Source organism: Balaenoptera acutorostrata, chromosome 2 (genome assembly GCF_949987535.1).
Source record: "Balaenoptera acutorostrata chromosome 2, mBalAcu1.1, whole genome shotgun sequence".
Lineage (NCBI taxonomy): Eukaryota > Metazoa > Chordata > Mammalia > Artiodactyla > Balaenopteridae > Balaenoptera > Balaenoptera acutorostrata.
Window position 1 is genome coordinate 169,423,875 of NC_080065.1, and position 27,949 is coordinate 169,451,823.

General features: G+C 60.6%; 1 protein-coding gene across 1 annotated transcript in view; it reads left to right on the forward strand.

Moving 5' to 3' along the window:
* The window catches only part of OBSCN (obscurin, cytoskeletal calmodulin and titin-interacting RhoGEF), a 108,717-nt gene extending 81,521 nt beyond the window's left edge, over nucleotides 1-27,196 (forward strand). Inside the window, exons 69-98 of the mRNA XM_057540441.1 lie at nucleotides 1,539-1,706; nucleotides 2,169-2,271; nucleotides 2,624-2,753; nucleotides 3,482-3,590; nucleotides 13,340-13,537; nucleotides 14,343-14,439; nucleotides 14,767-14,888; nucleotides 15,429-15,541; nucleotides 15,698-15,866; nucleotides 16,017-16,104; nucleotides 16,548-16,748; nucleotides 17,473-17,533; nucleotides 18,044-18,121; nucleotides 18,484-18,656; nucleotides 18,748-18,774; nucleotides 19,528-19,680; nucleotides 19,770-19,815; nucleotides 19,950-20,027; nucleotides 20,351-22,388; nucleotides 22,997-23,077; nucleotides 23,388-23,498; nucleotides 23,673-23,840; nucleotides 24,591-24,713; nucleotides 24,888-25,103; nucleotides 25,313-25,397; nucleotides 25,653-25,892; nucleotides 26,110-26,333; nucleotides 26,472-26,547; nucleotides 26,684-26,833; nucleotides 26,934-27,196. Of these exons, the coding sequence (XP_057396424.1) occupies nucleotides 1,539-1,706; nucleotides 2,169-2,271; nucleotides 2,624-2,753; nucleotides 3,482-3,590; nucleotides 13,340-13,537; nucleotides 14,343-14,439; nucleotides 14,767-14,888; nucleotides 15,429-15,541; nucleotides 15,698-15,866; nucleotides 16,017-16,104; nucleotides 16,548-16,748; nucleotides 17,473-17,533; nucleotides 18,044-18,121; nucleotides 18,484-18,656; nucleotides 18,748-18,774; nucleotides 19,528-19,680; nucleotides 19,770-19,815; nucleotides 19,950-20,027; nucleotides 20,351-22,388; nucleotides 22,997-23,077; nucleotides 23,388-23,498; nucleotides 23,673-23,840; nucleotides 24,591-24,713; nucleotides 24,888-25,103; nucleotides 25,313-25,397; nucleotides 25,653-25,892; nucleotides 26,110-26,333; nucleotides 26,472-26,547; nucleotides 26,684-26,833; nucleotides 26,934-27,111 (5,804 nt within the window). The 3' untranslated portion in view covers nucleotides 27,112-27,196. The remainder of the gene's footprint in view (nucleotides 1-1,538; nucleotides 1,707-2,168; nucleotides 2,272-2,623; nucleotides 2,754-3,481; nucleotides 3,591-13,339; nucleotides 13,538-14,342; nucleotides 14,440-14,766; nucleotides 14,889-15,428; nucleotides 15,542-15,697; nucleotides 15,867-16,016; nucleotides 16,105-16,547; nucleotides 16,749-17,472; nucleotides 17,534-18,043; nucleotides 18,122-18,483; nucleotides 18,657-18,747; nucleotides 18,775-19,527; nucleotides 19,681-19,769; nucleotides 19,816-19,949; nucleotides 20,028-20,350; nucleotides 22,389-22,996; nucleotides 23,078-23,387; nucleotides 23,499-23,672; nucleotides 23,841-24,590; nucleotides 24,714-24,887; nucleotides 25,104-25,312; nucleotides 25,398-25,652; nucleotides 25,893-26,109; nucleotides 26,334-26,471; nucleotides 26,548-26,683; nucleotides 26,834-26,933) is intronic.
* The last annotated feature ends 753 nt before the right edge of the window (nucleotides 27,197-27,949 follow it).

Sequence of the window (27,949 nt, forward strand, 5' to 3'; positions counted from 1 at the left end):
ACCTGCCCAGTTTCTCTCCATTCGCAGCAAATAGCTGTTTCCTGCCCAGCTGACCATGAAGTGTGGTCAGTATGTTCACCACTGATTCCCATGGACCTCCCTCATGTTCTGTTAACTGGCCCACGGGCCACTTTCTTTCTCTTTTGGGATGCTGTGTCTCTGAGAGGTATCCCTTCCTTGCTGCCAAAATTGCAGATCAGAAACTGTGAAGGGTCTGAGATGTTTCTTGGCTTGCAAGCCAGCAAGCCAGCCTGCCAGCCAGATACAAACAAAAGACACAAGACCCCAGGTCAGAGCCAAAGGCTGTTTCTCACAGCAAAAGCAGCATGGGCTGCGCATGCCTTGATCTCCACATCCAGGGACCAGATGTCAGCTTCATGCAGCGGGTTTTACCACAAGAGAGAACCCCCAAGTTTTAGGAGATGCCGAGCTTTTCTGGGGCTACTGGTACATCTTCTCATCCTTCCCTCCAGAGCGAGAAGCGACTTATGGTCCTGGAAGACAAGCAAATGTCTCATAGGGAAGGAAAGTGAGGGCTTGTCTCTGCTGCCCTGGATGGCTCCTGGGGTGTCAGTGCTGGCAGTAGGTGTCTTTGCCCAGAGGATCTGACTGTGCAGGAATGCCAGCAGTCCATGGAGAATTGTCTTCTGACAGCAAGATGAAGACTGAGAATTGACCACAGATTGACAGTGTCATCACCGGTAGCCTTGCCAAGGGCTGTTTCGTGTGCGAGGTGAAAGCCAAGAGGTGTGGGTTTGGGAAAGGATGGAAAGGGAAGCACCTGGAGACAGAGAGTGAGAACAACTCTTTCCTGGAATTATCATACAGGGACACAGAAAAATGAGGTGGCAGCTGGAGGCTTTTGGGGGGATATATTTTTAAACTGTTTCTTAAGGTTCCCTGTGAATCAGACGTCAAGATGCTGCTTATGAACTGTTATAACTTAAACAACCTTGTTCGGAAAGTACAGAGCTATTGGAAAGTGTTCATCTATGAAATTTTACATATTTATGGAGGAAAGAATTCTTTGTAGCGAAAGATGCACATCTCACCATCCCTCTCCCAGGAAAGAAATGTGTTACAGCTGGACGTGTTAGATGGGCATTTGGATGAGGGTGATTAAAGAAATGGGTGGTGTCTGAGTATGTCTACTAGGTGGGGTCAGGACCTTGGAGGCCCCCCGGACAGTTGCAGAATCATTGGCGAGGTGATTGAGGGTCTGGTTATCAGAAGGAGATGTCCTCTCCTTGGGTTTGGGTCCCCCAGCCCGGCCCCTGCCTCCAGCTAAGAGCCTGCCTTTAAGAGGCTACACTGTGCCCAGGGAGGTCTGGGGAAGTAGATGGGGGGCGGTGCGCCACGTGTCCATCCAGGGCTCCAGGTCAGCTTGGCCTGCTAGACCCCTGGCGGGGAACCCACACTGGCTCTTGGGTTACAGGGGCAGCCTCCTCCATCAAAGCCTGCGACTGTGACCCCCAGGCGGGCCCGGTCTCTTGTCCCTGATGGGGTTCCCTCTGTGACGGCCCTCCTCTCCTTTCCAGATGGGAAGCCAGTGGAGGCGGACCCTCATCACATCCTCATTGAAGACCCTGATGGCTCGTGTGCCCTCATCCTGGACAACCTGACTGGTGTCGACTCTGGCCAGTACATGTGCTTTGCAGCCAGTGCTGCTGGCAATGCCAGCACCCTGGGCAAGATCTTGGTGCAAGGTGAGCCCTGGGGGGAAGGCCAGAGTGTGAGTGCCCAGGCCCCACCCTCTGGGCATTGGAAGGGTATCAGCCCTCATGGGGGGGGCACGGGCCTGCGGATGGAGCTGGCAGGGGGTGGGTGTGAACGTCTTACTGAGGTCGGGGGACTCGCTGGTGGGGGTGGGGTCCTGCTCCGTCATGGTGTCTCTCTCTGTCTCTGTCTCTCTCTGTATCTCTATGTCTCTATCTGTCCATCTCTTTTTTGTTTCTTTCTCTGTATTTCTGTATCCATTTCTGTGTCTCTTTCTATCTGTCTCTGTCTCTGTCTTTTTGTCTCCCTGTATCTCTGTTCCTCTGTCTCCATCTCTCTGTCTCTGTGTCTCTCTCTATCTGTCTATCTCTTTCTCTCTGTGTCTCTGTCTCTTTCTCCATCTCTCAATCTCTCTCTCTCTCCCCTCTCCCCACATTCCCTGGACCCTGCAGTCCCGCCTCGGTTTGTGAACAAGGTCCGGGCAGTGCCCTTTGTGGAAGGAGAAGATGCCCAGATCACCTGCACCATCGAAGGTGTCCCACACCCTCAGATCAGGTGGGCCAGGCAGCTTGGGGCTAGGGTGGAGGTGGGCAGGTGGGCCTTCCCTGGGGCCATCCTGCCTGCCTGAAAAATGAGGGTGGGCAGCCTGTTCGCTGGGTTGGGGTAGGCTGGACACAGAAACTCAGGCTTTCCGATGAGAAGTGGGCACGATGGGGCTGCAGCACGTTCTGAACACAGCTCTAGCTGCAGCAAGGAGGACAGAGGATGTTGGGTGGGTGGCATCCAAGAGGGATGTAAGGGATGTCCTCTGTAAGGACATCTGGATCTGCGGGGTGGGTGAGGGGAGGGTCCTGAGCATGGGGGACCTGGGGAGACCCCACCTGACCACCCCCGGGGTTGGCTTTAGATGGTACAAGGATGGGGCCCTGCTGACCCCTGGGGGCAAATACCAGACCCTGAGTGAGCCCCGCAGCGGCCTGCTGGTGCTGGAGATCCGGGCAGCTGGCAAGGAGGACCTGGGCCTCTATGAGTGTGAGGTGAGGAGGGTGGGCCCAGGGGGAGGGGGCTGAGGGGACCTGTCTTGGGGATCCTGCCTGGTTACCACCATTCCTGACCACAATGAGAGAGGGGAAACCAGACCATTGTCACCCACCATCCATGATGAGGGGACACCAGACCACTGTCACCCACTGCCCATGTTGAGAAGACAGGGACCGAGGAGGCGGGCCCTGGGTGAAGCTCCCTCAGTCCTCGTGGCCCGGGGGGACCGGCAATGGTCTGGGGGAGGTGTGTGCTGGCTGTGGTTCTTCCTGGCTGCTAGCTACTGCTGCTGCTGGCATCCTTCAGGGGGGACGTGTGGTGCCTGCTCCCCATGGCAACTCTCAGGGAAAAAATGGACCCGTGTCAGCTCTGGACCTGTGCTGTCCATTTCGGTCACTGTTGTCCACACACAGTGGTTTAAATTTAAATCAGTTAAAGTTAACTCTAGGTGAAGATTCACTTCTATTTCAAGTACTCAGAGCCCACATGGCCACTACACTGGACAGAGCAGAGAGTGTCCCCACCATCACAGGAAGCTCCTGGTCAGTGCTGGGGACACAGTGGCTCGCCTGGTACCCTTTTCCCTGTGGTCAGGCTCTGCAGCTCTAGGAACAGCCATGGTGGGCCCCCCATGCTACAGCTGGCCTGTACGGCCTCAAAGAGACTGCCCAGGCCCCTTGGGGAGCCATGGGCTCTAAGTGGGCCTCTGCTGTCTGCCCTGCAGTTGGTGAACCGGCTGGGCTCCAAACGAGGCGGCGCGGAGCTGTTCATGCAGGGCCCGGCGCTGCAGGCCCGAGAACAGCAGCACGTGGGGCAGCTCGCTGCCGTGGAAGGTGAGTGCTTCCGCTGCCAGTCGCGGCCTGGGCTGGACCCGCCATATGCCTGGGCAGCGCCAGGTGGGGTGAAACCATCAGCGCCTCTAATCAGAGCACACTTCCTGGATGAGGGGAAGCAAGGACGGAGGAGGGGATTCAGAGGTTGAGGGGCAAGCACTGGTTGCCAGCTCCTGACTGGAGCAGCATGTATGTGGGCCGGAGGAGGGTGGGCTGTGAACCCAGAGCCTGGGGAAGGCTGAAGGGGCAGTCCGAGGGGGTGGGGTGGGGGGCGCCCCTAAGCCCTGCTCACCATCCCTGGGGGAATAACAAGTGCATATAAAGGCCAGACCTGGGTCCTGAGCAGCCTGCCAGGCAGTGGTCAGAGGGTTATTATAGGATGGGTGGCAGGGATGGTAGGAGGGACGGCTCCACAGAAGCAGGCTGCTGGACCCCAGTTTGGCTCCTGGGAGAGGGAACAGGTGTCCGGGGCCTGACCCTTCCACACTTGGTGGGGCTGGCTGAGGAAAAGGCAGAATGCCGTGGCTTGGCCTCCCTGGCCTGGCCTGGGCCAGGCTGCAAGGGGTCTGGGCTGCAGAATGGGCCTCATTAGGGAGCAGTGTGCTCCTGGGCAGGAGGTGAAGAGTGGCAAGATGCCTCACTCCACCACTCACGCTTGGCTCCAGGATCCCAGCTGGGCCCAGCCCGGGGATGGCCCAGGGCAGGCAGCAGCCCCAGGGAGAGTTTCTCCCAGTCTGAACTGCCTCACCTGGAAGGGGCTGCCAGGACAGATGCTGAGCCTCCCATCCTCGGGGGCATGCAAGCAGAAGCTGCACCAAAAAAGCTGGTGGAGCTGCAGCTCTCACAGTAGGATGGGCTGGGATATGTGTCCTCCCAAGTCCTGAAAGTTGGCTTCTCTGATGCCTTGAGCCACCGGATCAATCCCTCCCAGGGCCCAACGTGCAGGGGCTGCTGTCTCTCTGGACCCTCACAGAGTCGGCCACCTGGCGCCAGGAGCTCAGCCTTGGGGCCTTTGACGCCCTCTCGGGACTCTTCCTTCCCTCGTGGGCAGGGGTCCTGTTCCTCAAGCCCCAAAGGGCACTGGTCAAGCCGGTTCCCATCGGAGGGCCCCATGGCATCTGCCGGCACCTCTATCCTGCCCTGTGGCATCTTACGTCGGGCAGAGCAGGGCTCAGCATGCACCTCAGCACACTCTCTCGACTGGTGACAAGCACATCCTACAGAGCTATTTACTTCATTGTCATGATGGGTCTCTGTCAAGGTCCCGTGGATGCAGGGTGTGGAGGAGGGGTGGCCCACCTGTGTCGGAAATGGCCTTCGTACCTCATGAGGAGAGGCCAGTCTTCACAGACCCTGGAATTGGAGCCCGCTGCCTCCTGCTTCCTAACCCTATCCTGCCGCTTCATCATTAACCCGGTGGTTCTGCAGCCAGAACGGGCCCTGGCTGGCCCTGTGGGGTGGGGCGCTGCCCTTTCGCTTGTGAAACTGCGCAGGGCCAGGAGCCGCACTTTGCACAGCCGCACCCCTTCCACAGCCAGTACTCACTGGAGCCCAGAGCCCATCTGGTGGCAGGTTAGGTCAGGAACAAAGGTGCCAGGAATGTAGCAGCCCACGGGTGCCCTAGCCACCACCCCCAAAAGCAACAGAATGAGGCCCCTGTCAGGGAGGATGAGGCAAGGAGCCCTGGATCTCTCACTGCTTCGCCTACAGGCCACAACAAGTTGGTGATCTCTGGGCCCAACTAAGTCTAAACACACAGGATATTTTGGCTGGATCCCATTCTCTCTTCCAGTGGACTCGCCTCTCTCCAGGAGGCAGCTTGCACAAGCACATACAGGCACGCACACGTGTGCATGCAGACACACACATTAGCATGGACACACATATGCACACACACAAACATGCACAGTAAATGTGGCTCCCGAGTGCCATGCAGACACAGCTAGTACATTTAATTCACGTTCATCTAATTGGAGACAAGGTTAAAAAAATCACAGTCGGGCTTCCCTGGTGGCGCAGTGGTTGAGAATCTGCCTGCCAATGCAGGGGACACGGGTTCGAGCCCTGGTCTGGGAAGATCCCCCATGCCGCAGAGCAACTAGGCCCGTGAGCCACAACTACTGAGCCTGCGCGTCTGGAGCCTGTGCTCCGCAACAAGAGAGGCCGCGATAGTGAGAGGCCCGCGCACCGCGATGAAGAGTGGCCCCTGCTTGCTGCAACTAGAGAAAGCCCTCACAGAAACGAAAACCCAACACAGCCAAAAATAAATTAATTAATTAAAAAAAAGAAGAAGAATTAAAGATGCCTTTAAAAAAAAAAATACTCACAATCATCTAAGGGGAGTTCTTTTTCTATGTGGCACTGCAACAGCGCAGAAAATCCCATCGACCAGGGACTAGGAGGCTGTGTGCCCTAGGCCATGCCACCTGACTTTTCTGAGCCTCCCCCTCAATTTTCCCCACAGGATGGCGAGAGGGACTGTTGAGATGTATGGGTGCTGGTAGCTGGTGGGTTGCCTGCTATCCAGCTGGGCAAGGCTGGGAGAGGCATGTCTGTGCCAAGCCTGACCCTGTCCAAAAGCTACAGAGGAAGAGGGCTCGAGATGGTGGGGAGTAGTTGCTGCCAGGTCCCCAATGGGTCCCGCCCTGTCCCTGGGACGCGGGCCCCCTGTCAGCAAAATGGGAACCACAGGCCGTATCCTGCTGGCTCCAGCGAGGAGGAAAGCTAGGAAAGTCAAGAGACAATTGAATTTGTGGGGTGCTCCTATGGGAAGACCTAGGTTTCCCTGCTCCCTCAGAGCTCAGGACCCTGCTCAGGCATCCTCCCAGAGGGACTTCTGTGGCCTCATGCCACAGAACTCAGATGTGCTACCTCTAGGACTCCGGAGTCATTCTGCCCTGGAGAGACGCCCTTTGGTCTTTAGATTTTTTGTGTGACATAGGCACCAGCCATCCCGGTCCCAGTTTGGCTATCAGCCACAGGCCATTCCTTTTCCCTCTCTAGGCCTCGGTTTCTATGAAAAGTGGAACTTCAGGCCTGACAAATTCACAGGGCTCCCTGGGCACATGGGCTGAAGGAAAAGCTTGGATTTCTGTGTGGGCAGCCTAGACAGAGCCCTTACTCTCCTTGAAGCTCCTGCAAGAACCCCTCAAGAGAGATTCTTCCCTCACGTGGGACACACTGTTATCACAACTCCTCATTCCCCAGCCACTCGAGGCAGGCATTGTCACCTCCATTTCAAAGATGAGGGACCTGGGACTCTACGCTGAGACATTCCTACCAGGGGCACACAGTCAGGCAGGGTTTGGATCCAGTGCCCTAAGCTGAGCAGTTTACTACACTGCCATGCCACTCAGATAGCTCAGCCCCCAAACACCGGCTGATCTGTAACCCTCGCTATTCCAACTGTTTTCTTTGTAGTCACTGAGCAGGAGACTAAAGTCCCCAAGAAAACCGTCATCATGTAAGTGCAGGCGTGTTCCTAACCTTCCTTCTGACTGCAGTGCTCCCTGCATGCCCACTAACCTCCCTGGAGCTTGCCTGTGTAGCTTGGCCCCTTGCTTGTGACTGCTTGCCCACATGGCCTTTGTTCACCACGCAGACTGCCAGCACCTTGCAGATACTCCCAGGGCATTCACCTCCCCCTGGGCCCTTGGCTACCTTCACACTTCAAAGCTGTCTCTTCCACGGTCTAAGTACCCTTTTCATGGCCCCATTGCCTCAGCAGGGTAGACTTACTCTGTGTACGTCACAGTGGCTCACCCAGGGCTTGGACCCAGAATCATGCCAGTTAGGGGGAAGCAGGGACTGAAAGCTGCTTCCCCCAGTGTACTAGAGGCAGAATGCTACCCTAGGATACCCTAGGGCATTGTCCAATGGAACTTTCTGTGATGATGGAAATAATCTATATTTACACAGCCCACTACAGCAGCTACTAGCCGCACGTGGCTATTTGTCGAGTGTGACTGAAGAACTAGATTTTTAAATGTATTTGATTTTCAACAATTTGAATTTAATTAAAATAGCATAACCATAGTGAACAGCACAGCTCTGGGGCCCTTAGAGGTCTCCAAACTCAGCCCTCACACTAGGAAGACGGGCACACTGAGGTTCAGGGAAGAGAGGAGGCTTGCTGAGGGTGGTTCGCAATTGCAAGCCAGCCGAGAACTCATTTCCTCGGCACCACACCCACTGTCCCATTCTCCATCCTTCAGTGCCTTCAAGGCTGAGGAAAAGCCACGCATGTCATTGATAATTAAATAATACAAGAGGTCCAGAGCTAGGTGAACCCATGGAAGGCAGGATTGGTTTTGACCTGGATAATCTGGAAGGACTTCCAGTAGGAGATGTGTGAAGTAGTTGGGTGGAAGAGCTTGTAAAATTCAGGAGGAAGAAAGACTATGATTTCCTAAAGCCAGGGGACTGGGAGGCTCCAGGATGGGGAAACCTCTTAATTCCGCATAGGCGTAAGACCTCCTGTAGGTGCCTGCAGGTGGTGATATTGCTGGAGAATCCCATCTTGATAAGCTCCTGGGTTAACCCTTCCGTGACTTTCTCCCTTCTCCCCCAAAGCCGATTGCCACCTCACAATAGATGGGTCTGCCTGGGGCAGAAGTAAGTCCCATCCCTGGAGGTATGCAATCATGCCAGATCTTTACACAGATCACCTCTACATTTCATGTACGAGGGGAGCATTGTTATTTACATTTTACGGAAGACAAAATGAAGGAGCAGAGATGGGGCCAGGCAGCCCCACTGAGGAGGCATTAGGGCGTCCTCGTGCTTATGGGAGGCTGGACTAGGTAACTCCCAAGGCATCCTGAAGTCCAGTCTATTCCAGGCTTAGGGAGGTAGCAACCCTCACCCTGCAGGGAAGAGTGTACCCCTTCATCTTGAGGAATGGAGAGAGGCAACTGCCTGGAGCAGCATCGCACCAAGGGCTCCACACATTGCGCCTGCGGCACAATGAGGGGCTCTGGGGAGCCAAGGGGTACCAGAAGGAACCGGGAGAGACACCCCTGCCACCTGGCAGCCTCAGGTGCTGTGCCAGTGGCCTCAGAGCAGGGTGCCTACATGCCCTCGTGGGGGCAGCAGTGAGCCGAGCATGGGGGTGCATTTAGGAGGAGTGATCCAGCTGTCCAGTTCCACTGGACTCACTGTCTTGGCTTAGCAAATCAGGCAGTGTGAGGCCAGCAGACGGGGCCTTGCCCAGGTTTGGGCAGTCTCTGACCCAGGGACAAGCCTAGTGCCACTGAGCCTTGTGTGAAGCAGGAAGGCAGGCCTGTGGCCCTGAGTAGGCCACGTCTCCACGCCTCAGCTTCCCCAACAGTTAAGGGGGGATGGCATTTCCCCTTTACCAGGTGAGGGCCAGAGGAGGCAGGATCTGTACTTGCTATGTACCCCAAGGTGTGGCCACACATCTCTGGGCCCATGCCTGGGAGTAACTGCTCTTGGATGGAGCTGTGAGTTAGACAAAAGCAAAGCTGAACAAGAGACAGACAAAGTCCTAGTCATTGCAGGCAGCTGGTGACAGCACTGAGTTGTCACCATATGCATGCCGGGTCCCTCTGCCTGAGCCCGAGAGGAAACGCAGGTCCTGGGGCCCAGGAGAGCTGTGTGTTACTAAATGCATTCCTGCTCCCTGCCTATTACTCATTTCACCTTCAGTACCTGGCAAGGTCAGGGGTACTGGTTGGCATAGGAAGGCCTGGGCTGACTGGTGGGCTTCTGACTCTTGGCTCTGGGCAAGTTTCGAGCCCTTTTCAGCCTTGTCTGCACCTGTAAAAGGGGGTCAGACCCATCCCCCAGAGTTGCTGCAAGGTCCCTGGCCAGCGCCCCATGCACACTCACATGCAAATGGACTTGAGTTCTATCTCCTCTTCCCCTTCCATCCCCTTCCTGTTTTGGGAAATGGAGCCCAGGAGGGAGGTGGACTTGTCTAAGGTCACACAGCCCATGACGGCCAAGCCATGCCTAGAGCCAGGTGTCCTTGCCGGGCCTCACATCCCCAGACCGAGAGGCCATGAGCATAGGCCACAGGTTAAGACTCTGACATTCCTCCTGCATCTGCGGCATCAGCTGCCCAGCCTGTCCCTAACCGAGGATCACTGAGGCACCTGCCCTCTGAGAGCCCCTCTAACCCCCACCACCCTCCTGCCATGTTACAAAGCACAAAGCACTGATGGGATCAACAAGGAGGGCTGTATGGCTTGCACCCCTTCATTAGCTCTGTAAGGAGGGCTGGTGTCTCCAAAATGAGACAGCCGTAAACAAGGAAGGGGGATTGACACATGACGTTACAAACCAGTCTGGGGTTTGGACGTACCTGCGTGATATAGCATGGGCCTCCCCTGATGCCTCAACTCTCATTTTGAGATCTGTACACTAGAGCCTGAGGTTGGCCAGATGAGACTCTGCTTTGTTTCTTTGGTTCTCTGGATGGGGATCTGGAGATCGGGCTCAAGCGCATGTGTAGGAGTTAGTTTATGCAATTTCACCACTTGCTTGCTTGTACACTAACCTGATATCTCTCGCTGGCCCCCGAATGTGCTGATGGCAAGGGAGCTGGGTGAGGCTGTGGGTCTCTGTGCCTATCTCCTCTCGGTCCTCTCCCCACAGAGAGGAGACGATTACCACTGTGGTGAAGAGCCCCCGTGGCCGACGCCAGTCCCCCAGCAAGTCTCCCTCCCACTCCTATCACCCTGCCAGCCTGTCCAAGCCAGGCCTGTCGGCCCCTGAGCTGCTGCACTCGCCAGGGGCCAGCCAATCCTGCAGGCCCGAGGCAGAGCCAGGCTGGAGGCCCACTGTGCCCACTCTGTACGTGACGGAGCCCGAGGCCCACGTGTCAGCCCTGCCTGGGGGCACTGGGCCCCAGCCCAAATGGGTGGAGGTCGAGGAGACCATTGAAGTTCGGGTGAAGAAGACTGGCTCAACGGGCACGTCTCTGGCCAGAGAGACGCCTGGCAGCTCGGAGGGGCTTCTCTCCACACTGCCTGGCAGGATGCCTGGAGAAGACCCCAATACAAACAACTCCAACAACAAGCTGTTGACCCAGGAGCCCCCAGCAATGGTCAGTGTTGGCAAGCCCCTAGTCTTCCATGTGGAAACGGGGCCAGAGACCCCTGAGCTGTGCCCTCCCTGGGCTGCTGAAGAGGAGGCCCCCCTGGAGGAGACGGAGGAAAGAGGTACCTACCAGACAGAAGAGCCCCTGAGTGCCGATGGTCTTCAGGGCCGGGACCCCAAGATCCTCACACACAACGGCCGTGCACTCACACTGGCTGACCTGGAGGATTATGTGCCCCAGGAAGGGGAGACCTTTGGCTGCAGCGGCCCCACGCCCGGTGCTTCTGGTGACCCGCCCTGCGAAATCTCAGTGCTTCAGAGAGAGATCAGCGAGCCCACCGTGGGGCAGCCCGTCCTGCTCAATGTGGGGCTCCCGCCAGGTTCCCAAACCTCCCCTGGCTTCTTCAGCCGCGTGCCCAGCTCCCGGGAGGCGTTTCCATCGGGGCCGCAGGACCTTGGCCCCAGGGGCGTCTCCTTCTGCTTTCAGGAGGCCCGGGCTGGAGGTACCATGTCCCGGAAGCCGTCCTTCTGCACTCAGGTTCAGCACTCTGTGGACAGTGGCCAGAGCAGCTTCAAAACGGAGGTTTCCACCCAGACGGTCAGCTTTGGGACAGTGGGGGAGACTGTCACCCTGCACATTTGCCCGGATGGGGACCTGGACCCTAGCCCCTCCCAGGGCTGAGGCCAAGACCCTCAGGAGCTGGGTGGCTAGGGTTGCGATGAGAGACTCTTGGGGCTGGGACACCCCTGACTAAGCTGCCGTGGTTGCATGGGGCAGCAGAAAGAGGCAGGTGGCCTTGGGGCCTAGGACCCGGCCTGGCACCAGCATCAACTCACCTCGCAGCGGCCCTGGGTTTTCAACTCAGGAGACAGTCCCAAAGCTGGCACCCCTCGGACACGTGTGCTCTGACCCTGCCCTGGCTCTCCAGCAACTCAGGGCACCTCCCTCCCCTTGCTCCCTGGGTGCTTCCTACCTCACAGGACTTGGTCTTCAGCTGAGGACATTGCACGCATCTGTGATCTCAGGGTGTACCGAAGCTGCTCTGAGAGCGCTGGCCGGAGTGACTCGCAGACTGCAGCTCTGGGTTCGGGGGCTCCAGGCACAGGGAAGGCACTTGGGCATCTTTCCCGCTCCGTTCATGAGGCAGTGGCTGCCACACGGGCCCTGTCTGCCCCAGCTTAGGCCCCCGTCCCAGTGGCCAGGCCTGGCACAGCCCTGCCTCTCACCCAGGCTGGGGGTTCCAGCCTCCCTCTCGATAGGGGGCTTCCCCCAGGCCACATCTTACGCGTGAACGTTTTTTCTTGGCCTCCAGGAGGCCTGTGTGGGGCCCAGCTCTACAGACCCTCCTAGGCCTTTTCTACAGGGTGGACCAGGGTCTCTGAGTGGGAAGCAGCCCCCGTCAGTCGACCCTGATGATGCTAATAAACTGGTTCCTTGCACTGCCTTTGCTCTGCTCTTTTGTGCTTCTCCACCTGGTGACTCCGATGACTCGGGAGTGGGGGGCCCTCCTGGCCTGGTCCTGGAGACCAACCAGTGGACAGCCCAGGCCCTTTCCACTGACAGCCCTGGGTGGACGCTCAGCATCGACCTGTGGGTCCTGGCTAGTCCTGGGGATCCTGGGTTGAGACGTGATAGTTCGCCTGTCCAGCTTGCTCACGTGTGGGCTGAGGGGCTGGGGACAGACAGGTGCACACAGTGTGGCTGGGGCAGCGCATAGTGGTTGCTCCTGCTGGGGGCCTCCTGTGCAGCTGGGTCCTTTGTCAGGACAGACATGGGGGTGTGATGTGTCAGGGGTCCTGATGACCTCCTTGGAGTGGGGAAGACAGGATGGTTGCCCCAACTCCATAGAGGGCAAACAGATGGCAGCCTGCCCAGTTGCCTCTTCAGCCTGGTGGGCCCTAGGATACAGAAGATCAACAGGAGGGAGGCTCTGGGGCAGGGGAGAGCTCCTTAAAGGGGGACCTTCTAGAAATGGAGTGGTGGGCATCTCCGAATGGCCACACAGGGGCTGGCAGCCAGGTGGAGGAGGGAGCTGCACTGAAGGCTGAGGGCAGGAAGCCGAGACACAGGATGGTCTGAAGGTTCCCGGGGCAGGGACCAGGTGAGAGTAGTGGTCTGGGTCAGGCCAGGCTGCAGGTGGAAGGGAGAAAGCTGCTGGGTGGAGGACAGGGGCTGCCCTGGGAGGGCAGGAATGCAGCCTACCCTCTGAGGAGTTCATGGCTCCTAATTTGGCATCTGGCTGTCCCTAGCTTCCCTAGACTGTGGGGCTGGGTCCACTTGAGCCTGGGTGACCCGGTACCCTAGGATCCAGAGTGGGCTACAGGGCAAGGCCAGCCCCAGGATGAAGGGATGAGACGAGCTGAGGCTGAGGGGCCACCCACAGTGGTGGGTGGGAGTCCAGGCCCAGCTGCCCCTATAGGAACTGACATTCTTGTGAGGGCATCTGTGTAACACCCTGCGGGTGGACCAGTCCTGAGCTCGCCGCCTAGAGTGCCATCTCCCCTGGCACAGTCTCTGGATCCCTTCTTCTCTCAGGGCCCTCCACCTTCGGCCCTTCCGGCACCCAATGGGTGGCTGGAGCAGGAAGGTGGGAAGGGTGGCCTGGGGGTGGCTCATCTGGGCAGTATCCCACTCCCCGGGCTCAGGCCAACCCTTACTCCTATGCGTGGACCTGCCTCTCCTACAGATGCTGCCATCCCACCCCCAGATGCCCTGGGGCAAGTGGACCAGGAGAGCACATCCATCCAGAGGACAGTGATGTACCCTGAGGCGCCGGGACCCACCACAGCGGAACACACCAGCCCCGGCCCCAGACCTGGGGGGCCACCTGGACTCCAGGAGGCCGGCCAGAATCCCCCAGGAGTGGAGGCTGGGGATGCACCCGGTGAGGCCTGGCAGCAGGCTGAAGGCAAAGTACTACCTGCTCCCAGGACCAACCCCACCACCCCTAACCTCCCCCCCGTTCTGACACCAACCTTGGTTAATTCGGGTGCCCATCCCATGGGGGTGAACTAGCAGAGCCTAGGGACCCCCAACATTCTGATGGCTCCACATGTTGGGGACGCTGGACGAGGCCCACCCCTCACTCAGCCTGTGAAACTAGAGGGGGGGATGGGTTCTGGGAGGTCCTTCCCACCCTGAGCATGTCTGTCCCAGGAGCCAGAGGCCTCCTGTGGTCAGCCCTCAGGGGACAGCTTGGGTACCCTGTGCTCCTGGGAGGGTGAGGAGGAAGAGGAAGAGGAGGAGAGGGGACAGAGAGAGTGAGAGGGGGAGGGGAAGGTTGTGGGGAGAAGGAGAGTGAGGAGAAGGAGGAGGGGAAAGAGCGAGAGAAGGGGAGGGTGGAGAGGAGGGGAATGGGAGGGGGAGGAGGAGGAGGAGGAGGAAGAGGAAGAGGGCGAAGAAGGGGAGGAGGAGGGGAATAGGAAAGAACAGTAAGTGAGCAGTGCCCCAGGCAGACCAGACCCCTGGGAATGTGCTATGGGGCCCCTCCCCCCAGCCCAGGGGGCTGAAGTGCACTTGCACGGCTGGAGCTCTAGGTTTGCGGTCACGGACCCTGTGCTCTTGGAGCCCCTGCTCTGCCTGTCCTCCCCTCCTCTGGGCCCTGGAGGTCGATGCAGAGGCAAGTCATGAGGGATTGTCTCCAACCCTATCCCAGGCTCCGTCTCACTGGGCCCCTTGCCTCCCACCAGGCGAGCCCCGGAAGGTGCCGCAACCTCCCTCCCACGAGGGCCTGGAGCAGAACTCTCGGGCACACGCTGAGGTCCAGGAACGCATGGTGCCCATCCGGTAACTTCCCCAGCTGGCTGGGGGATGAGGGGACATCCTGGGGGCAGGGCCGGGCGCGGGGACAGGAGAGTAAGGGGTGGAATCACAGCACCCCTGCACTCTCCATACCAGACCCACCCTAAGCCCAGGGGTGGGGCAGGGAGGAGAGGCCACCCCTGGGGCAAGGGAAGTTGGGGGAGCTCCCTTCTCACCCAGGGCTGGGGCCCCTGCCTGTACATCCCCTCCCAAAGAGTCTGCTACAGCCCCCATCTTATCTTGAAGCTCTGCCTCCCATACCCCAAAAGTGGAGGGGTGGGGCAGACAGCTAACTCCACTCCATGGCCCCAGGATGGAGGGCGCTGCCTGCCCCAGGGCAGGTGCAACAGAGCTCTGGGACATCCACAGCCACGTGTTCACAGAGACGAAGCACAGGACATTTGTGTACCAGGCCAGCGACATGTGTGCCACAAGTAGGTGGGGGCCCGGCAGTTTACACGTGTGCCTGCCATGCCCTGGGCAAGGGGAGACATTTGCATGGAGGGGCCTGCAAAACCACCTGGCATGTCCCAGCTTTACTGTGGCCAGGGCCCCTGCTGCCCCTCTCCCTGCGTCCCCTCAGAAGGCATCACTGGGAGGGGAGATGCAGGCAGCAGTGACCTTTTCCCCACTCAGAGTTAGCATATTCTGTGCGGCCTGCCCTCAGAGAGCCGAGGTTGAAGCAGGAGAGACAGGGGTTAGACTGAAGGAAGCACTTCCGGACCATCAGGGGTGTGGGGGGAGTCAGGATGGGGTCACCTTCACTTGGGAGGTAGGTGGGCTCTTTCACCCTGGGGTATATCTCGGGGCCTCTCTGCCCACCTAGGGTACCAGGGCACACCTGGGGTTACTGCCAGCCCACCTGGGTCTGGGTCTCTGTGAATGTAGGCCGGGGATCAAAGATTTCAACACAGGACAGGCGGTGGTGGGACAGAGCCAGGCTCCTTCCCAACGGCTCCCTCCCCTACCCCCAGGGCCCCCATCCATGCAGGTCACGATTGAGGATGTGCAGGCCCAGAGGGGCGGCGTGGCGCAATTCCAGGCTGTCATTGAGGGCAACCCGCAGCCCACAGTGACCTGGTATAAGGTAGGGACAGGCGTGGGGTGGGGGCCTGCCTGCGAGAGGGGTAGTGTGTGAAACCCCACTGGACTGGACACAGCACTCTCTGAAGGTCATGCTGGGCCGTGGTGCTGGGGTCACCCATGGTGGGCTGATGGCCTCCCTGCCCTCCTGTGTCTCCAGGACGGTGCCCAGTTGGTGGATGGCCCCCGGCTCAGCCAGCAGCAGGAAGGGACCACATACTCCGTGGTACTAAGGGATGTGGCCCAGCATGACGCTGGTGTCTACACATGCCTGGCCCACAACGCTGGTGGCCAGGTGCTATGCAAGGCAGAGCTGCTGGTCCATGGGGGTGAGTGGGGGACCCCTTCCCAGGCCTGTCCTGGCTTCATGCAGGCATGTGGGGCTGTGGGGATGGGGGTCCTGTGAGCTCCCACAGCCTCGGGCACTATAAAGTTGGGGGACAGAGGGACGGGGTGGTCATCTTTGCTCTCACCTACAGCTTCCCCCTCCCTGGCTACAGGCGACAGTGAGCAAAGCTCTAGGAGGAAACTGCACTCCTTCTACGAGGTCAAGGAGGAAATTGGAAGGTATTCCCCGCCCCCCATCCCAGCCCCAGGAGCCTCACCCGCTGGACCCCCACCCCCTAAGACCCTCATCCTCAGCCTCCCGGAGTTCCTACCCCAGAGTTTCCGTCCAGGAGCTCCCAGCCCTCCCCGCCACTGCACCCCTACAATCCCCACTTCAGCACTAGCAGAAGCCCACCCTCCCCCCTGGAACCCCGCCTCCACCGAGTACCTGCCTCCTCCAGCCCTCACCTTCTGGAGCCCCTGCCTCCTGCGAACCCTACCTCTTTCCGGAGCCCCCGCCCGCAGAGCGCCTGCTGCCCCACACCCGCCGGGAATTCCGCCCCCTCCAGTACCCACTCCCCCAGCCCCTGCTCTCCCGGAACTTCCCTTCTCAGGAGCTTTGCCCCCTTCCAAACCCCGTGCCCCAGGAACCCCACCCCCAACGCGCTGTCCCCTCCTCCCAGGGGTGTGTTCGGCTTCGTGAAGAGGGTGCAGCACAAGGGCAACCAGATGTCCTGCGCCGCCAAGTTCATTCCCCTGCGGAGCAGGACACGTGTCCAGGCTTATCGGGAGCGGGACATCCTAGCAGGGCTGAGCCACCCACTGGTCACTGCACTGCTGGACCAGTTTGAGACCCGAAAGACCCTGATCCTCATCCTGGAGCTGTATCCCGTCTCACCCCAAGGGTGCAAGGTGGCGGGGGGAGGGGGTGTGCCCCAGGCACACAGGGCTCCGGAGGGCTGCGTGGGGCCTGTGGTTTTGGTGATCCCATGGGGGCAGCCCGTAACGCTGGCGTTTCGATGCTTTGTGACTAACCCCCTCCCCGCCCCTGAACACACTGCATAGACCTCATAGCTCCTAGGCCTTTGGGCCAGGAATTTGGGCAGGGCTGTGTCCAGAAGATCCAAGACCGTGCCCCTGTGGGCTCCTCCTGCTCTCCACGTTGCCTTTCCAGCAGGAAGTTTGGACTTCTTACCTGGCTTCTGCAGGCCCCAAGCGCTGACGCTGCTTTGGATGCGTACCCATGCTCCAAGGAGGGGCGCACACCCTACCGGATCCATCTGCCACTCGTGGCCCCGCTGAGGGTCTCTGAATGTCGTGTGTGCTCACCACACCCCCACCTCCCCAGTCAGCGTCCCCTGCAGGGGGAGGGGGGGGACACGTGGGCTCTGTGCAGAGGGGAGAGGATATCTCCGCTCCCACTCTGCTGCTGCCCACTGGCCTCAGCCCCTCTTCTTGGGGCATCTTGTCCCTCCCATCCTCCTCAACTGCAAGCACCAGACTCCCTAGAATAGCCACCCGCCCCCCCGCCCCGCGATAAGACTCCCCCCAGGTGGTGTGAGGCTATGAGGGTTCCAGACCCTAGAGCTTTCCTTGACAGAGTCCCAGGTGCTCGTCGGAGGAACTGCTGGACCGCCTGTTCAGGAAGAGTGTGGTGACAGAGGCCGAGGTGACTGTGCTACCTGGGCCGCCCACCCAGCTTCAGGGCAGCATGCGTGCCTGGCCAGGCCTCCTGCTTCCCCTCCCCTGTCCACCTGTCCCGCAGACCAGCTCCCCAGCATAGTACTCCCCACCTCAGAGACCTTCTAGGGTATTCCAGGGCCTCACAGGGTGTTGCAGCTCCTGTCGGGCTTTCAGAGCCCTCCCGTGCCCTGGGCTCGCTTCTTCCCCATCCCAGACTGCACTGAACTAGCTGACCAGGCCTCGCCTGCTCTCCCAGTCCCCTCTTGCTTTGCACAGGCTGCTGCACACATCCAAACCTGCCCCGCCTTGGGGCTCAGAGGAATCCCCCAGCTACAGGGGTCTGTGAGGCTTTGCATGTAACCTGCCCTGCGGGACCACTGTCCCAGGCTCAGGTCTGGAGGGAATTGGAGGCAGTGTAGGTGGGAGCAGGCAGGGAAGTAAGTAGAGGGGGTTCTCGAGGCTGGCTGTCTCACCTGAGCACCAGCCTTTGCTGCAGGTCAAGGTCTACATCCAGCAGCTGGTGGAGGGGCTGCACTACCTGCACGGCCAAGGCATCCTCCACCTGGACATAAAGGTATGCAGCTCCCTGGTGCCCCCAGAGCCCAGTGAGGGGCAGGTGGGAGCCTGGAGCCTATAGGCTGAGAGGGTGCAGGCCCAACACGTCCAAATTCCCTGTCAGGATTTCCTCACCTCTGGGGACAGGGAGCTCACTACGTTATGACAGCCCCTGCAGGTGGGGTGCAGGTCTGATGGAGCAGAAGCTGTCCCCAAATGGTACTGAAACCTGTCCCTGGGGCTGCCCACTACCCCATGCTGGCCTCACCATCATTGTGGGGCAGCCCCTCAAAGACCTTTGAGTGTCCTCCCCAGGCCCGGCAGCCCTGGGAGTCACTTCCTTAGGGTACGGCCTCACCCACTCCCGACTCTGCCTGACAGCCCCCCAACATCCTGATGGTGCATCCTGCGCGGGAAGACATTAAAATCTGCGATTTTGGCTTTGCCCAAAAAATCACCCTGGCAGAGCCGCAGTACAGCAAGTACGGCTCCCCTGAGTTTGTGGCCCCTGAGATCATCGAGCAGACCCCTGTGAGCGAGACCTCCGACATCTGGTGAGTAGGGGGGCACCCGCTCTCTGCCTCCTCCTCCTCCCCGCCAGGCCAGGTCTGGGGTGACTCACAGCTGTGGTTTTTTTTCCTGCAGGGCCATGGGGGTCATCTCCTACCTCAGGTGAGCAGACCCCTGCTCCTGTCAGCTGTCTCCTCCAAAGCCAGCCCAGACCCCTCCTCAGCAGGCCCACGGGAAGCTGTTGAACTGCTGGCTGCTCCTCAGACCAGAGACCCGAGACCTAAGGGGCAACTATCTTGGGAACATGCAGTCAGCCAACTCTGATAAGGGGTTTCTGCCAAGTGCTTTTCACACACACCCTGTCACAGAGGAGCTCTGCTGGGTCACGCGGCAGAGCACTGAGCTGTTTCCCTAAAGGGTATGGGTAATTTGTCCAGAGCCCCCTTACAACAGTTATTGCTGCCCTGAGGACGCTGGTGGTATAGACTGAGCCTGGATTTCCCCTACAGGTGGAGCCCTGATCCTTCCACCCCTGGCTAAGGCCAGGTGCCCCCTCCAGACTGACCCTTGATCTCTGCCCCAGGCTGAGCCTGGATCCCTACCCCAGGCTGACCCTTGATCCCTTTCCCAGACCAAGCCTGGATCCTCACCCCAGCCTGGGACCAGATACCCACTCCAGGCTTAGCCTGAATCCCAGCTCCAAGCTGAGCCTGGATCTCTGGGCAAATCTGAGACATATGCTGGGATTCTCAGGGCTGGATGACAGTGGTGTTAAGAGGCATCTCCAGTCAGGGCTGGGAGCCCCCAGCCGCCACCATCCCCATGAGACCCAGCACTCCCTGTCCTGGCAACCTGCCTCCCATGGACCCAGAAATTCAGGTCACAACTGAAGGCCAGTCACGTCTCTGCTTTCAGCCTGACCTGCTCGTCCCCATTTGCTGGCGAGAGTGACCGAGCAACCCTTCTGAATGTCCTGGAAGGGCGGGTGTCCTGGAGTAGCCCCATGGCCACCCACCTCACTGAGGATGCCCAGGACTTCATCAAGGCTGCTCTGCAGAAGGCCATGGAGTGAGTACACACGCCCTTCCCTCTGCCTGAGGTCCTCATGCTTGCCCCAGTGACCACTTGGACTGATCCCGGCCTTCCTCTCCCCACAGGGCCCGGCCCAGTGCCGCCAAGTGCCTTGCCCACCCTTGGTTCCTGGTGAGTAGGCTGAACGCGGGCTGGCCTGGCTCATGGGGAGGGAAACTGAGGCCAAGAAGAATGGGGGCCTGCCTGGGCCACAGGGTGCACCAGGGTCTCCCCACAACGTGCCTCTCTCGCCTGGGCTCCCCCAGAAGTCTGTGCCTGCAGAGGAGGCCCACTTCATCAACACCAAGCAGCTGAAGTTCCTCCTGGCCCGCAGCCGCTGGCAGGTGAGCTGTGCTGCCCTGTGGAGGGGGTGAGGGGGTGGGGTGCGGAGGGGGTGGGAGGCCAGAGAGGGGAATGAGGCTGTGCGTGCCCCTTCTGGGTCTGGGAGAGCAGGGAAGTGGGGCTGGGCATCCTTCATTTCAGATCTTTGCTACCGGGGTGAGGTGGGGCAACATGCAACATCCCTGCCAAGATGGGGACAAACTGGCAGAGCCCTGGGCCCACGTCTTGTAATGCCCACCATTTCCTGAGCACCCCTCTGGGCCCACTGAGAGCTGGGAAGGCAGCGGGCAGCCAGCTGACGACCCCCTGTCCTCCACACCCCCAGCGCTCCCTGATGAGCTACAAGTCCATCCTGGTGATGCGTTCCATCCCGGAGCTGCTCCAGGGCCCGCCCGACAGCCCATCCCTCGGGGTGGCCCGGCACCTGCGTGGTGATGCCAGTGCCTCCTCCAGCAGCTCTTCCTCCTCCGACAACGAGCTGGCACCGTTTGCCCGGGCCAAGTCGCTGCCCCCCTCCCCGGTGACCCACTCCCCGCTGCTGCACCCCCGGGGCTTCCTGCGGCCTTCCGCCAGCCTGCCTGAGGAGGCCGAGGCCTGCCCACCCGCCGCAGCCTCGCCTCTGCCTGCGTCGCCCCAGGGTGCACAGCCCCCAGCTGCCCTGGGCTGTGTGCCCCGGCAGAGTGTCATCCGAAGCCTGTTCTACCAGCAGGTGGGCGAGGGCCCAGAGCTGGGGGGCGTGTCCGCGGGCAGCAGACGGCACCCCGCCCGGCGGCGGCACCTGCTCAAGGGTGGCTACTTCTCGGGCGTCCTGCCCGGCCTTCGAGAGCCACTGCTGGAGCACCGTGCGCTGGAGGAGGAGGCTGCCAGGGAGGAGCAGGCCACCCTGATGGCCGAAGCACCCTCCCTAGAGGCCGCCCTGCAGATGCCCAGTGCAAGCGCCCATGAGGCCTCTGGCTTCAGCCGCTCCCTGGACCTTGACTGGCTGAACACGGCCAGCCCCTCTGCCAAGGCCTGCAGCGAGGGGCAGTGTTCCGCTCTGGGCCCCTCGAGCCCTCAGGGGGCCCACGGAGAGAGCATGCCTGGAGGGGATGCACGTGCCAGGGAGGAGGAGCACCCAGAGGGGTCCCTGCAGGGGCTGAGACTACTTCCGTCCACCGGTGGTGATGGGTGCTCCCCTCAGCAAGAGGGGTCATTCCAGGACAGCTGTGGAGGGCAGGCTGCCCCTTTCTTTCAACCCCAGAGGAGTCCTGCCCCCCAGGACTGTGGCACCCCTGCTGCTTTGGCACCACAACCTCCTGGCTCCTTCCCGCCAGGGCACTGCACAGAGCCCCTCTTGACATCCCCGAGCCCTTTCTTCTCAGGAAAGCCACAGGCCTCCCTCTCCCCAGCCCAAGCAAGCCCCCAGCCAGACTCTGAGAGAGGGCTGAAGGACATCCCTCGTGCCGGGAGGCCCGATCCACCCAAACCCCCAGAGCCAGCCTCCCATGTGGGCATGGAGCCCAGGCCCCCCTTGGACACTGAAGGCCTGTCCCAGGAGACAGAGGGCCTGTCCCAGCCTTCGCCCAGCCCACAGCGGCCTCAGGAGCTGGCAACCACACGGAAGTTCTCCCTGGGATGCCATGGGGGCTACGCGGGGGTGGTGGGCTACGGCACCTTTGCCTTTGGTGGGGATGCCGGTGGCATGCTGGGTCAGGGCCCCCTGTGGGCCAGAATGTCCTGGGCCGCCTCTCAGTCCTCGGAGGAGGAGGAGGAGGAGGAGGCAGGGGCCGGGAGCCCACCACCCCAGGCCAGCACAGTGCCTCTACCTGAGGGTGGCAGGGCCCTCCCGAGGGCCTCCCAGGAGGTGAGCTCATGGGAAGACTTAAGTGGGGGCTCTCAGGTGTCGCTCGTACAGATCCGGGACCTGTCCAGGGACCTGGAAGCGGCTGACACTGTGTCTCTGGACATCTCGGAGGTGGATCCTGCCTACCTCAATTTGTCTGACCTGTACGACATCAAATACCTCCCGTTGGAGTTCATGACCTTCAAGAAGGTCCCCAAGCCTGTGGAGCCAGAGCTGCCACCCTCCCCCGAGTCTGAGGCTGGGGAGGAGCTGGCTGAGCTCCCAGAGGCCACATGGTCCTGGCCGGGTATTCTGGGCCCGCCAGAAAGCCTGGAGATCACAGAGGAGCCAGAGGACATGCAGGCCCTGCTCGGGGAGGCTGCTGGTGGCAGCAAGCGCAAGTGGTCACCCCCTTCCAGCAGTCTCTTCCACTTCCCCGGGAGGCAGTCACTGCTGGAGGAGCCCACAGAGCTGGGGCTACGCCGGAGAGTGAGGGCCTCGGTGGCCCATATCTCCCGCCTCCTGAGGGGCAGGCCCGCAGGTTACTACCCCCACCCTGCCCCAGGACAGGGTACATCCCTGTTCCCCACTCTGCACCTTGGGGCTCCTTGTCCAAAAGGACAGCTCAGGAGCTCACCTGCGTGATGCAGGAAGCCCTCCATCTTATGCTCCCCTCCCCTGTCCCGGTGCTGCCCACACCTCCCGGGACACAGTGGCTTGTTTTCGAGGTCACCTTTGCAGCTTCGATCCCTCCCCATGTGCATGTGAGGCCCAGTTGTAATTCAACTGCAGTTATACCCCTGCGGAAGTAGGAACCAGACCAGCCCTCCCTGATCCCTGACCCCTGGGCCCTCCCTGACCCCAGAGCCCTCAGCCAGGCCTCCCCAGGCACCTGTGGCCCCTTGAGCTGCTGCCCTTACCTGCCCGTGGTGGCCCTGCCTAGGATGGGCTGATGCTGATGGGGTAGGGAGGGTGGTGCCCTCTGCAGCAGATGTAGCTCGTTTTCAATAAGACCCCCTGGGATCTGGGCTTTTCTGCCACATGGGAATCCCACAGTTGGCCACAAGTGGCCCCAGAGCCTTCCTCCCATGCTCCCAGAGGAGCCAGGCCCCTAACGTGTGACCTCTCATGGCCACTTCCTTACTGCAGGTCTGGAGAAGGAAGGCCCCCGCAGGAAGAAGGCAGGCCTAGCTTCCTTCCGCCTATCAGGCCTGAAGAGCAGGGACCAAGGTGGGTACACTGCCCAGGGGCTGGGCCCCCACTGCAGCCCAAGGGACCTTACTGTGGGGAAAGGGAACCCTGCCAAGACCGTGCAGGGCGGAGGGAAGCTCACATCCATGGGGTCTTGAGTACACAGCGGGGGACTCTGGTGCCCCAGCAGTCACGGCCCTGCAGTCTTGGAAGCCTTCCTGGAGTAGGCGCTGGTGTTGGAGATGAGCCGGTTGGGGGTGGGGCTCATCTGTATCCCCACGGCGGGGTCCAGGCCTTGCTCTCAGGCTTAGGGTCACCTCTGAAAGCTCACCTCACCTCCCTTCCCCAGCACCATCGTTCCTAAGGGAGCTCTCGGATGAGATGGTGGTCCTGGGCCAATCTGTGACTCTGGCCTGCCAGGTGTCGGCCCAGCCAGTTGCACAGGCCACCTGGAGTAAAGGTAAAGAGCTCTCCTGAGGCTGAGGGTCAGGGAGGCAGCGGGTGCTCCTTTAGGGCATTACTCTCATTGTACAGAGGGAAACTGAGGCTCAGAGAGGGTGTGGGCCCTGGGTGTGACCACGAGGCAGGGCACCTGTTGGGAACTTCTCTCGAGGTCCACTCTATCCTGCTGCAGATGGGGCTCTTCTTGAGAGCAGCAGCCGCCTCCTCATCTCCTCCACGCTCAAGAACTTCCAGCTTCTGACCATCCTGGTGGTGACTGCCGAGGACCTGGGCGTGTACACGTGCAGTGTGCGCAACGAGCTGGGGACGGCGGCCACCACAGCCATTCTCCGGAAGGCAGGTGCGTAGGCCGAGCAGGGCGCAAGGAATGTGATGTTCGCCACCCAAGTATCCACATCCTGGCACTACCGGGGCCTGGAGGGGTCACAGAAGGCGGTAGCCGGCTCTGCAGACCGGGGCTCCCGGGAGGGACGCAGGAGGCAGGGTGACAGAGCTGGCCAGGCCCTCTCCCTGACACCTCTTTGGGTGCTCCTCTCCTTGCATTTCCCACGGTACCTCCCTCCCTGTCTCTCCAGCAAATGCAGGAAGAGGCGGCTTCCCATTTTGTTTCTCTATTATAGTCAAACCATGCTCTCAAAACACAGCGCTGGGGTGTGTTTCTGGGGGAGCCAAGACAGAGGCTGCAGGCCTAGCTCTCAGACCTCTGACCTGGTCCCCAGAGGAGGCGAACCCCCACATGCCCTGCACCACAGCCCAGCAAAGTAGAGGCCCCTCTGACTAGAGCCTGGGATTGGTGGTGGGCTGTGAGCAAGGGCCATTCCATGGGGTTCCTGGGTGGGCACCAGTGGGAGGGGAGGCTAGCGGGGTTGGATAGAGCAGACACCTCCTGAGGCCCCTCAGAGGAGAGGCGCTGAGCCCCTCCTACTAGTCAGCATTGGAAAGGACCTCTGAATGAACTGGACCAAGTGAGGGTGGGCTCAGGGGCCTGGCAGCAGGGTGCAGGAGGATGAGGCGGGGCTGGCTGGGGCTCAGAGCTTCATTAGAGAGCTCCTGGGAGCCCGCCTCAGATTGCTGACTGTGGGCCCTGCAGAGCGCCCCTCTTCCTCCCCACGCCCCGACATCGGGGAGGTGTATGCGGACGGGGTGCTGCTGGTCTGGAAGCCTGTGGAGTCGTATGGCCCTGTGACCTATATCGTGCAGTGCAGCCTGGAAGGTACGGGGCCACTCCTGAATCCTCACATCCTGGGGGACCCCAGGGTCGCTGTGGGGGGATCGTGGGGAAGCGCCTGGCTGCTCTGCGCCCCTGGGTGGCCTGCGCAGGCCTCTCCACCCTGACACGGAGTGGGGAGGCCTTGGGCTGCCTCTCACCCGCTCCTGTGTGGCCCAGGCGGCAGCTGGAGCACGCTGGCCTCGGACATCTTTGACTGCTGCTACCTCACTGGCAAGCTTTCTCGGGGCGGGGTGTACACCTTCCGGACGGCCTGTGTCAGCAAGGCGGGCATGGGCCCCTACAGCAGCCCCTCGGAGCAGGTCCTCCTGGGAGGGCCCAGCCACCTGGGTGAGCCACTCTGCAGGGCTCTACGGAATGCGCCGTGCCACTTCAGTGAGTCACACACTCACTTGGGATGGTTGGTTCTGCCTGCCAGGCCCCCCCACCCACAAATGGCCTGAGGAATGAGAGGTCAGAGTGTTCGGGGGTTCAAAGAGGGCCCCCCTGTCAGGTTGCCTGGGAAGGGGTGATGGGAGAAAAGGCTGGGGGAGATGGGGCTGCGGGGGTGCCCTCCGCCAGTCATCGGCTTCCCCTTCCCACAGCCTCTGAAGAGGAGAGCGGTGCCTCCGGGCCAGCCCAGCCCCTCCCCAGCATGCAGACCTTCGCCTTCCAGACACAGATCCGAAGGTGCGGGCCCTCTGGGGAGGGCGTGTGGCAGCGTCATGGCCTCCTCCGCCCCACTAGCTCTTCAGGCTTCCACCCCAGCCCCATCCTCTCTCCCCTCTGATCACTTCCACCTGCATTTGCCTCAGCGCATCTGCCACCCCGTCCTGGACCTCCCCCCTGGGCTTGCTTCTCTGAGATTGGGAGGGAGAGTGGGGTCCGGCCTGCGCCACCAGGCGGGCTGGCTCCTCACCAGCCTGGCCCGTGCTTTCTCCCTAGGGGCCGCTTCAGCGTGGTGCGGCAGTGCCGGGAGAAGGCCAGTGGACGCGTGCTGGCTGCCAAGATCGTGCCCTGCCACCCTGAGGACAGGACTGCCGTGCTGCGGGAATACGAGACCCTCAAGGGCTTGCGCCACCCCCACCTGGCACAGCTGCAGGCTGCCTACCTCAGCCCCCGACACCTGGTCCTCATCCTGGAGATGTGCTCTGGGCCTGAGCTGCTCCCTTGTCTGGCCGAGAGGTGAGAGGGCAGGGCCTGGCCGCCAGCACTGTGGTCCACCTCCGGCCCACCTCCTGGCCCCGCCTGCACCAGCCAGCCAACCAGAGTGGCTCAGCAAGGCTGGGCCTTCCCTCCTAAGCCCAGCAGGGAAGTCTGGTGCTTGCCCGTGGCCCCTCGGCTGTGGACAAAGCCTGGGTGCCCCTCCCCACGTGCCGCCTAACTGGCCCTCTGCCCCCAGGTCCTCCTACTCAGAATCAGAGGTGAAGGACTATCTGTGGCAGATGCTAAGTGCTGCCCAGTACCTGCACGCCCAGGGTATCCTGCATCTAGACCTCAGGTCCGAGAACATGATTGTCACAGAGTACAACCTGCTCAAGGTCATCGACTTTGGAAACGCCCAGAGCTCCGCCCAGGAGAGGGTCCTGCCCTCGGAGAGTTTCAAGGACTACGTGGAGACCATGGGTGCGCAGGGCACAGACACCAAGCCTGATCTGGGGGAGGGGTGTGCCAGGAGCAGCCCTTCCCCCAGCCCTGTCTCCCTGCCTGCTCCACTGCAAACACCCAGCCCCTCACCTGTGACCCCACCCATGCCGTCCCCAGCTCCGGAGCTCCTAGAGGGCCAGGGTGCCGTCGCGCAGACCGACATCTGGGCCATAGGTGTCACGGCCTTCATTATGTAAGTCTCCACGTGCCCTGTGGGCTGGGAGGGCTGGCTGGAAGGGCAGGCCTGGGGTCCACTGAGGGTGACCCAAGGCCCCTGTGACTCCCATCCATTGAGGGTGACCTCAGTCACTTGACCCCCACCCACTCAGGTTGAGCGCTGAGTACCCGGTGAGCAGCGAGGGAACGCAAGACCTGCAGAAAGGCCTGCGCAAGGGGCTCATCCAGCTGAGCCGCTGCTACGCGGGGCTGTCCGGGGGCGCTGTGGCCTTCCTCCGAAGCACGCTGTGCGCGCACCCCTGGTAGGCACCCCCACCTACCCTGCCTGGCCCATCTCCCTATGACCTGACCTGCCCGCTGTGGGCGGGAGCACGGCTAACGCCACCCTCCCGCGCGCTCCAGGGGCCGCCCAAGCGCGTCCAGATGCCTGCAATGCCCGTGGCTGACCGAGGAGGGCCCCGCCAGCTCCCAGCCTGCGGCCGTGACCTTCCCCACAGCAAGTCTGCGCGCCTTCGTGAGAGAGCGCGAGAAGAGGCGGGCGCTGCTGTACAAAAAACACAACCTGGCCCAGGTGCGCTGAACGCCTGGCCCTGTGGGACCGCACCTCTCAGTCTTTCAGGACGCCCTTCATATGCACACACACATCAATAAAAAGCAGAACTGGATGAGGCGCTCTCTGTTTCATTATTTTGTTTGAGGGAGGGAGTGAGGGCCCTGCCACCTTCCTGGTGTTTGGGGGAGGGTAGAACTGCCCTTCTCTGTCCCGGCTGTGTGCCCGCAAAGACTTCATTAGGACTAGAGCCCTCTGAACCAGTTCAATGTGGAGGCAGCTCCATACTCTTGCGGGTGTGTGCGTTTCTACTAACCGTGTCAGTGCTGCATCAGACATGGACACAAGCCCAGGTAGTTTGCTGGGAAAACCTGATTGTGGGCACGTATCAAGGATTCCGACTTGTTCCACCACAGCACCATTTCTGGGGTGGGGGAGGAGCTCAAGCTGGAGCGCGTGGACAGCAGACACTACCCTCTTAGTTCTCAGCGAGTCTCACAGACGTGGTGACGGAGACATGCCGGTGAATCCAGCCCTCCTCGCTTTCCCCATCTCCAGACAACGGTGTCCGCACACTGGACATCCACCCCTTAGATCTTACTTGGACACAAAACACTTCATCTAAAAACCGAACATCTCCAAAAGTGAACTGCCACCCTGCCCCGCTCACACACACACACACACACACACACACACACACACACACTAACCTTCTGCAGACTCAGTAAACATGGCCACTCAACCAATCCTTAAGCCCAACCACCTGGGTCCTGGGCACTGCGACCTTACATTGCGACGTCAGCATCTGACCCCACTCCACCCCCTCATTGGCTCACCTGGCAAGGCAGGAATGGAGGTGGGAAGGGAG